This window comes from Otolemur garnettii, unplaced genomic scaffold (genome assembly GCF_000181295.1).
Source record: "Otolemur garnettii isolate 467f Iridium unplaced genomic scaffold, OtoGar3 scaffold00050, whole genome shotgun sequence".
In the NCBI taxonomy this organism is placed as follows: Eukaryota; Metazoa; Chordata; class Mammalia; order Primates; family Galagidae; genus Otolemur; species Otolemur garnettii.
This window is the reverse complement of record NW_003852445.1, coordinates 11177805-11188328: the sequence shown is the minus strand read 5'-3', so window position 1 is coordinate 11188328 and position 10524 is coordinate 11177805. Positions and strand designations below refer to the sequence as shown.

At 35.6% G+C, this 10524-nt stretch overlaps 1 protein-coding gene across 3 annotated transcripts in view; it reads right to left on the bottom strand.

Moving 5' to 3' along the window:
- The window catches only part of CTDSPL2 (CTD small phosphatase like 2), a 98222-nt gene that overhangs the window by 21007 nt on the left and 66691 nt on the right, over nt 1-10524 (bottom strand). For all 3 annotated transcript variants that reach the window (XM_003791784.3, XM_023514289.1, XM_023514288.1), the window contains exons 6-8: nt 9921-9999; nt 9503-9614; nt 4829-4915 (exon numbers count right to left, since the gene is read on the bottom strand). In XM_003791784.3, coding sequence (XP_003791832.1) covers nt 4829-4915; nt 9503-9614; nt 9921-9999 — 278 coding nt within the window. The remainder of the gene's footprint in view (nt 1-4828; nt 4916-9502; nt 9615-9920; nt 10000-10524) is intronic.

Here is a 10524-nt window from a genome sequence, read left to right as displayed (position 1 = left end):
TCATTGTTGTTTGGCGGGCCCGGGCTGGGGATTCGAACCCGCCACCTTGGGTGTACATGGCTGGTGCCTTAGCCACTTGAGCCACAGGCGCCAAGCCATACAAGAACTTTCTATGTAGTGTTTTTTTTTTAGTGAATTGCTCCTAATTTTAGAAGACAATTTTATTTTAGACAACGAATTCGCTTGGAAATAAATTTTCTTATTTCTGAGAAGTAGAAAACTGTGAGTTTCATTTATATCTTTTTTTAACCTCAATATTAATATTGAATAATTATGATGGAAAAATTAGTACTAAAGACTATACTTACTAATAAGGTTTGAAAAGTTACTTTAAAATTATTCATTAGTATTTTGAACATTTATCTATCAAAATATTGTTATCTACTAGCTAAATATTGCTTTTATCCTCCATAGTAAGTGTCCACAATCCCAAATGTTTAAGGCACAAATACACATTATTACTTTTGTGCAACAAAATTATGCTTTATCAAACTCAATAACAAAATGCCTCTTGTGCCATATCAATTAAGGCAGAACTTGAAGAAAGAGAAAATTAGGTATTTACTAAAAAATTCATTTAAATGATTGCTTTTTTCCTTCATGAAGCAAAAAAATAAGCTGACTTTTGTAGAAGAAACTGTAGAAAGGAGACAGAAGAGCATGAGCCTCTACATGTCTTGTTCTGTGGCATAAAAATTATCCTAAGCTATAAGATTCCCAAGAAAACAAACTATAATAAAGGGGAAGAGACTGAGCTTTGCTTACCATGGGCTTCCCCACCCACCTCTCCCCCCAACTTTTCCCATAAAATCTCTACTAATAAAGCATCCTTTACAAGTAGCTCCCTACAGGATCCTATCTCTCCTTGAGTGCTTACCACAATCTGATTTCTGGACAGCTGACCCAAAGTTTGTTGATTTTACTGATCTTCAGAAAGCCACTGACTGGCTAAAGTCTTATTGGTGAACACAGTCAAAATCAGATGCCCCTGCCATACTTTACAGAATGAGGAGTTGGACAACACAGTTACGTTTGGCTGCACTGTGGTGAAACATATGAGGTATCTTCTTTTTGTCTTCAATCAGCCACGTTTGGGCTGAGTAGCTCTATTACATCTTCAAAAAACTGAGCTCCAGTTCTTGATGGAGATAGAGGAAGGTCATTGAGGAGGTGGTTCAGCTCAAGAGCTAAGTGAAAAATGTCTTTTGATTCAGTCCTGCTTGTGGATAGAAGTCATCTTCTGGATGGAAGAGGGAGTGAGATGACCTAGAGTCTTGAATTGGTGGATCTGCAGGAACAGAAACTAAATACAGTGGAGACCTCTTAACTGAGAAACACCATGAGATGGATTTCCTGACAATGTGCCAACATAAGCTAAATATAAAGATTAAATATGTGCATTAGAAGTGATCATGCACCTGTTCTTCCAGATAGCAAATGCATTTGTACCACTTTATGAGTAAATGTTTTCTCAATAACTAATTATAAAACAATTTATAGAAAAAAATACCAATTTAAGGGGGAAAAAAGACCCATTCAAACAAAAACCTGCACAATCTGAGTGCCATACCCTCACTTTTAAAAGTTCTTTCAAATGACTTTTCTGTATATACACAAACTACAATCTGTCTATTCCATATAGTGTCAGTAGTAACATACATCAAATTTTAATCTGAGATGGATCTTTTAGATTTTTTCATCCCCTAGAGAAATAAAATTCAAATACACTTAAGGTACTAAATTTAGAATAATATACCTGCTTGTAAATACTAAGACTTGCATTAACTATGTTTATTCCTACTTATCAATCAAAAGAAGAGTATGTATCAAGTTAGGCAATTTTAAAATGTTGAATAGTGGCCACTTCAAATTTCCCTCAAACTGTGATCTGGAAAAAGCTTTAAAACTCCACATCCAAATTACTGTGGATCTAATTTAAATTTTCTACATATTAACATTTAATTATTTACTTCCACTCAGAATTTGAATATGTAAAGTTACTGTATATACTCTCATAATTATTACAGGGGTTAGCAAACTATGGCTTCTCGGCCAAATCCAGCACACTACTTATTTTTGTAAATAAAGTTTTACTGAGACACAGGCACGTTTTCTTCCTTTATGTACTTTCCATGGCTACTTTCATAATGTAATGACAGAAAAAGCAGTTGCAGCAGACTGCAAAGCCTAAAATATTTGCAACTGGCCCTTTATAAAAAAACGGTTTCCAACCTCTGATATAGATAATTATTAAACATATATAATACAAATTACATTTTAAATTTGTTTTGAAGTGAAAAAAATATATACAAAAGTAAAATTATACATCAACAGTAACAAATTTACCATACAAAGAAAACAAAAAAAGTCCCAGAAGACATTTTATCTAGCTTGGATTCAGATAAAAAGTTTCATCCTACTATAACATAAAGAAGACATATACATGGAATGGTTATATTCAAAAGTACATACATAACTGCCATGGAACTAACTGTTAACTTAAAAACGGTTAATTTTAGGTCATGTGAGTTTTACCTCAATAAATTATATTTTAAATAAGAGTATATACAGTATTTTACAGTTTCTACCTTTAAGTGGGCCACATCATAGCATAGTTGTTAAATATGTAAGTTACATCTTACCTAATAATGTGGTTTCTCCAAAATCTCTTAGATCATCTCAGACCCTTGTGTATATTTCTTCTTTGCCAGTAGATGGAGACAACACCACTGAAAGTTTAAAAGACATCATTCCCTGTTTAAAGGGAGCTTGCTGGTCTGAAAACTGGGGGAACCCTAACCCAAAGATTTCTTCAGTTAATTTTTAAAGGGTAGACAGAATGGCTAAGCCAAAACCAGAAATCCAAGGAAATGTACCCAATGTTAACAATGGATAGCCTCAAAAATTTACTACAGAAGAACTAAACTCTATCTATAACGTAGCAACTCAATCATATTAAAATGCAACCATCTCTACAGCTTATAAGACTCAAACTTCCTGCTCATTGTTCCTGTTTAAGCTAGATCATTTATTTTCAGTTTCAGAAAGTATAACCCAGAATATATAAGAAAAGAGTTCTTTAATTCCAGAGGAAGATGCAGAACATATGTATAGTTTTACAAGTATTAGTCATATGTACTGCTAGAAGCCTTTTATTCAAAATAACACAACTACTCAGATCCGCATGAAATAATAAAGAGTGAATTAAGCTGTAAATAGTAGAAGCAATAGGAAAAAAACTCACTTTTATGGTCATACTGGAAAGAAATACTCATGAAGCAGAAGAATCAAATTTATCTCCTTTCCATGTTTCTTATTTCACTATTAAAAAGTTATATATGAAGAGACCAAATACCACAAGCAAGAAATAAATTTCAAACCTGGAAGATTAAGAAATCATCTAAAAATTATATTATTTACCTATATTTTCAAGTAACAGCTTTCCTTTCCAACTTCAAAGCCCTAACAAATTGCAAAAATACCAAAAAACAGAAAGGAAAAAAAAACTCAACAAGCTTATTGAGCTATAAAGTGAAAAACTGAGATATTGCTATACTACTTATATTGGCCACAAGACTCCTGTCCTAAGCAAGATCATCCTACTATTTGGCAGAAAATGTCTTAAGAAAAAGATACTCCTTAAACCAAATAATAACCAATTAAAACAGAAAAGGAAAATCTTAAAATCCCTCATATTTATGTATATTTGGCTCATTCTCTGATGATGTATCATGAGTAAAATGAGTTTATATAAAAGGGAGGTGAATACAGTATTCAGATATTACCACAGCTACAATACCTACCTACGTCTGACAAAAACTAGAACGAACAATAACTGCTAAAATAAATCCCCTTATAATTCATTAATAAACTATCCTTGAACCACAAACTTCTATTTAACTCTGAAATTTTATGATTCCTGTGAGATAACAACTATCATCTGCCAAGAAAACTACAACCACATTCTAACTACCTATTAAGAGCACATAAACAACCATAAACATCTTTTCATAGTCCACATAGTAAATGACTGGTGGCCTTATTAATTAATCCTTGGATTGGCAGCCTCTTGACAAACAACAAATTTTTTGACCTTTCCCCAAATTTTCAACAACTGTTATGTATGAAGGAAATGCTAATTAAATAACAACTGCCAACAAAGACAGACACTTTGCAGTATTGAAAGTACATTCACTTACATTAATTAATTCAATCTTATGAAAGGAAAATCTTAAAAGTAAAAACTATGACCAACACACATAATCTATAGTGAAATGTTAATAATATGCATATTTTGCACTGTTACCTGTCCATCAGCACAGATGAAGGAGAAATGCACATACCCAAATTCTTTAAGTAATTAGCTAGAAGAGTGTCCTTGAATTCTGTATTAATGTAAAATAGATCTACCAAACTAAAGTTTTATAGACCACATTACTACCACAGGAAATATATGACCAACAAGGAATGAGTTTTCTTTATATTAATTGGATTTTTGAAAAAAACACCAGGTGTTAACCTGGCAAGTTCCTCTTTGGGATCTATGATGTCAGTGCTCCTGCCTCCACCTGCTGGCAAACAGATTATAAAACTAGCAGTGAACATTGGGCAAGAAAAATTAGCATTTGGGGAGTAATACAGTCATTTTATGTGATAACTAATATGATCCTATTTTTGTTAATAAATCATTAAAATACTGATGAAATCCATTAGGAGTTCTACAGAAAAACACATTTAATTTCACATACACGCAAAAAATACTACAAAAGATCTCAGTTCCGAATGTTACCTAACAGGCCAAAAATTACTTAAAAAAATTTTTAATTACCTGATAAATGACATCTTGGAAAAGGACTGGAAAAGTAAGTGCTGCATCTTCTAGTTCATTTAGACTACAGTGCACTAGTGTTTCATCCTTAAAATAAAAAACACACTGAATGAAACAAGATATTAAAAGAAACTTCAAATGAAAAATTTATGTATTTGTGATAAATAACATTTATTTTTTATTTTAGTCTGTATTTAAAGCAGAGGAATGATCAAACTTTATATGTTTGAAAACAAAGATAGGGATCACGAATTCAAATGCTCTAGGGACCATTAAAGTTACCAGTGACTGGACTGGGGGACAGAAAGGAGTGGTACGGAGTGCAGCAAACATCTGAAAGAGGTGGCCTTGGCTCTGCTGCCTGGCTGTGGTTGGGATGGAGTATAGACCCAGGGCGGCCAGAGCTCTGGAGTTTTCTGAAGAAGCCAGAAATCCCTATTTTTATTTTTTATTTTTTATTTTTTTTTGGAGACGGAGCCTCAAGCTATCCCCCTGGGTAGAGTGCCATGGCATCACGCTCACAGCAACCTCCAACTCCTGGGCTCAAGCGAGTCTCCTACCTCAGCCTCCCAAGTAGCTGGGACTACAGGCGCCCGCCACAGCGCCGGCCATTTTTTTGGTTGCAGCCATCATTGTTGTTTGGCGGGCCGGGCTGGGGATTCGAACCCGCCACCTTAGGTGTACGTGGCTGGCGCCTTAGCCGATTGAGCCACAGGCGCCGAGCCGAAATCCCTATTTTTACATGAAACACTTATTAAAGCACCCGCTCATATGTGGAAGTATATATTTATAACACAATTATTGCATGTGTCATAGCAATATGAGAATTTTCTAAAGTCACTGCCTCTTCAGTGTAGCTCTTAGAACAGTAAGCGGCATCAGCATGATCTTAGAACTAATTAGATATGCAAATGTAAATTCCTAGCAATAGACTATGTTTATAGAGAGAGCTGGTTCGTGAAGGGGGGGGTCACTGAAGTGTTGAAGAGGAAGCTCAGCTATGTATGTATAAGCTCTTCAGGTGATGCTGATAACATGCTTAAGTTGGAGAACCACTGCTGCGTTCAGCAGGCACCTGCTTTCACTTAAACCCACATGCATACTAATTTTTTTATAATTGACAAATTCAAGTTTAGAATCTATTACTAAAATATATATATTTATTTGTATAATTCCTTATCCTCCAACTTTACATAAAGCATCTTACTTTAGGTAAAAGTTATTTTAGTATCCCACAAATGTATTTCATATATGTTGTCTGACTAAATAGCAGTCAATGAAAACTTGTTATCTTTAATTACCACATCCTGTTTTCTAATTAAGAGGATAATAAAGTAATCAAGTTCAATCAAAGATAGTATATTTCTCAAATCCTGAATGCTTGAAAAAATCCAGGCTTCCCTTAGTATTAAGTGACAAAATTTTTTAAAAAAATTAAACTGCTAATAACTCCCCCCACAATTTCTAATACATTTAAGTCAATTAAAATGAAATACAAATGTTCATACCTTGTGATTCTATACCTTAATAGCTGGAGTGCTTCTCTCTCTCTCTTTTTTTTTTTTTTTAGAGACAGAGTCTCACTTTCTCACCCTCTGTAGAGTGCTGTGGCATCACAGAGCTCACAGCAACCTCCAGCTCTTAGGCTTAGGTGATTTTCTTGCCTCAGCCTCCCGAGTAGCTGGGACTACAGGCGCCCGCCACAACGCCTGGCTATTTTCTCGTTGCAGTTTGGCCGGGGCTGGGTTTGAACCCACCACCCTTGGTATATGGGGCTGGTGCCCTGCTCACTAAACCATAGGCACCACCCTGGAGTGCTTTTTCTAACCTAATATTAAACTCTGCTGAAGCAAACAGCAGACAATACTCTAGATACACATGATTTTCTTCCTTTAATTTTCGGATAAATACGAGGGCACAACTAGGTTACACTGTTTGCATTTATTCAGTGGAGTCCAAGTTGTAGTTTAGCCCTTCACCCAAGTGGTATGCCAAGTACCCCTACGTGGTGCCCTTTAGGTGAACCAATCCCATTCCCTCCTCCTCTCTCTCCCCCACAGATCGGATTTTATTTATTTTTTAGAGACAAGAGTTTCATTTTGTCGCCCTCGGTAGAGTACCGTAGCATCACAGCTCACAGCAACCTCCAGCTCTTGGGCTTAGGCAATTCTCTTGCCTCAGCGTCCCGAGTAGCTGGGACTACAGGCGCACACCAAAATACCTGGCTATTTTTTTTTGTTGCAGTTTGGCCGGGGCCAGGTTTGAACCCACCACCTCGGTATATGGGGCTGGCGCCCTACTCACTGAGCCACAGGTGCCGCCTAACACAGACTGGATTTTAATTATGTTTTTGTCTCGTGAGCATGGTTTCATAGTAGTATTGAGTATACTGGATACTTGCTTTTCCATTCTTGTGATAATTTTATTAAGGAGAATTCGTCAACTCCATTCAGGTTACTACAAAAGACATAAAGTCTCTATCTTTTTATGGCTGAATAGCATTCCACGGTATACATACACCATACTTTATTAATCCATTCATGGGTTGATGAGCACTTGGGTTAATTTCCTATCTTGGCTATTGTGAACTGACCTGCCATAAAACATTCTAGTGCAAATGTTCTTGTGGTAGAATTATTTTTTTCTTATTTTCTTTTAATAGCAAATTTGACTAAACATTCAAGGTGTTTTCTTTCCTACACCCAAATCACAACTAATCCTATTACTTTATCTACAGACTATTAAATTCTGATCATTCTTTATTTACTTGTATAAAATTATATTTATGGTCAGCCAATTCTTACCTTTCCTTTTCTATTTATACCTTCATACTGGATTCAAAACAATATAGCCAAACTTGATATTATGACAACATTGACTCCTAAAATCAAAATCTGTTATATTGGGCTCTGCAACTGTAGCTTAGTGGTTACAGTGCCAGCCACATACACTGGGGCTGGTGGGTTCGAGCCTGGCCCAGGCCTGCTAAAACAATGACAACTGCAACAACAATAAAAAAAATAGCCAGGCACCTATAGTCCCAGCTACTTGGGAGGCTGAGGAAAGAAAGAGAATTGCCTGAACCCAAGGGTTTGAGGTTGCTATAAGAGCTGCCACAGCACTCTACCAAGGGCGACATAATAAAGACTCTGTCTCAAAAAAAAAAAAAAAAAAAACAACTGTTATATTTTCTCTACTAAGTTGTACATCAAATATTATAACTACTCATAATTAGCTTCAATTATTTTTCCCTCTTTTTATTTACCTTTAGTAAATAACTTAGGACTTCTAGATACTTCTTTTATATCTCTTTGGCTAGGCAAAGAAAGGCTAAGGTGCTAAGCTTTCAAAATACAACTATATATACTAATTAGAAAAAAAAAATTTAAAGGCCAGGTATAGTGTCTCATGCCTGTAATCCTCTGGAAGGCTGAGATGGGAGGATCCATCAAGCTCAGGAGTTAGAGACCAACCTGAGCAAGAGGGAGACTCCATCTCTACTAAATATAGAAAAAATTTGCTGGGCCTTATGGTGGGTACCTATAGCCCCAGTTACTTAAAAGACTGAGGTAAGGAGAATCACTTGAACCCAGGAGTTTGAGGTTGCTGTGAGCTAGGCTGATGCCTTGGCTCTCTAGCCTGTGCAACAGAGTGAGACTGTCTCAAAAATTAAAAAATAGGCTTTTTCATTGAGACAAATTTTGTACACAAACTAAACCACATCTCCAATCATAGAGTACCAGTAGAAAATGCTAAATAATGAAATCTTTTCCAGTAAGATTAAAATATTTTTTTTGTAATATAAAGAAACTGTAGGCAGATGGTAAATGTGTTTACTATGTATTAAATATAGTTGGCAAGAGATAGGAGATATTCATATTTCAAAGCTTTTTCATTAACTAAAACAGGAATTGTTAAACCACATCAAGAGAGCATGTTAAAGGCTCTATTAGTTGGCATTAAGAGATTATACTTTTGGAAACTATTTGTTTTTTTGTTGTTGTTGTTGAGACAGAGCCTCAAGCTGTCCCCCTGGGTAGAGTGCCATGGCATTACAGCTCACAGCAACCTCCAACTCCTGGGGGCTCAAGCGAGTCTCTTGCCTCAGCCGCCCAAGTAGCTGGGACTACAGGCGCCCGCCACAACACCCGGCTATTTTTTGGTTGCAGCATCATTGTTGTTTGGCAGGCCCGGGCTGGGGATTCGAACCTGACACCTTAGGTGTATGTGGCTGGCGCCTTAGCCGGTTGAGCTACAGGCGCCGAGCCGCTTTTGGAAACTATTAATCAAAATTTTAGTGTATTAGACAGTGTGTACAAGTAAGAATAACAAAGGACTATGGTCTTGCATATGGTTAACTCACTGAGACCCAAATTTTGTTTGGTCCTTCAGGGAAATATGATCCTAACAAAAAAAGAAAAAAATCTAAAATAGGCATGATTCTAATAAAATTAAAGTAGAATAATTTTTTAGATTAAAAAAAATACCCACAAAGGCCTCAGGAGCATGAAGAAAAGAAGTCAAAAGTCTAATTTATTCTTAAAAGGTACCTGATCACAGTAGAATTTTCAGGATATATTTAAATTAAGTGTGATGGCCACTCATTCATTTGTATTCTTTTAGGTATTTTGGGTTATTACCTACCTTTATTAAGTTCTGATTGAACATACTTACCAGGTCTAAAACTAGGGAAAATTCAGGTGTGCTTCTTGTTTTCAATGGAAGAGCAGGTTTCCTATTTAACTGTTCTTCTGTCAGTGGTGGAACATGTTTGATGAAATAATAGCTATAAATCAAATTTCAAGAAAATTTCAACATTTCTACTTTATAAATATAAAATATATTATTAATTCAGCCCATTTAAAAATATTAAATTAAATAAAGGAAAGTTAACCCAGTAAGCCAAACATATCAAACATGTAAATAAAAGTGAAAACATGTTTAAGTTAGTATCTCTATAATTCAGTGAATGTTTTAATTCCTACAGGTCACAAGCTCTTGGTAATATACCATTTAGATCCCCCTCCATACAGGTAAAATACTTTCATTATGCTCCCAAAAGAAATGAAAAAACCCAAAAACTCAAACTCACGGGTCAAATACTTCCCAGTCTTCTTCATAGGTGGCCTCTGCGTGGGTTGATGAATAACCACTATCTGGAGTTACTGGTGCTATTTAATAAAGTGAAAAATATAATGTTAATATTAATTAATGACTCATGAAATACACATTGTTACTGCTTCTATATGAGATCTTCCTGAAGCCCTCTGTACTTCAGGTTAAAGATAGAAATAATCTGTAAATAATTTGCAAACATCATGAGAAACAAATTTATTAACATAGATCTAACTCTAGATCAAAGGGAGAACTAAACACTACAGACAAAATGGCAAACCAGGTCCTGGTTAGTAGAATTAAGATCCTTAGAAAAAATTTACTACTTATTACTCAAAAAATACTCCATAAAAATTCAATTTCTAGCAAATGGTGTTTATATATGGTACTCTTATAATGACTTGTACATAAAAGCATTCAATAAATGTGTGCTGACAATAAATCCAAATGTAGTTTTGTTTTTTTTTTGAGACAGAGCCTTAAGCTATTCCCCTCAGTAGAGTGCCATGGCATCACAGCTCACAGCAACCTCAACTCCTGGGCTCAAGTGAGTCTCCGGCCTTAGCCTCCCAAGTAGCTGG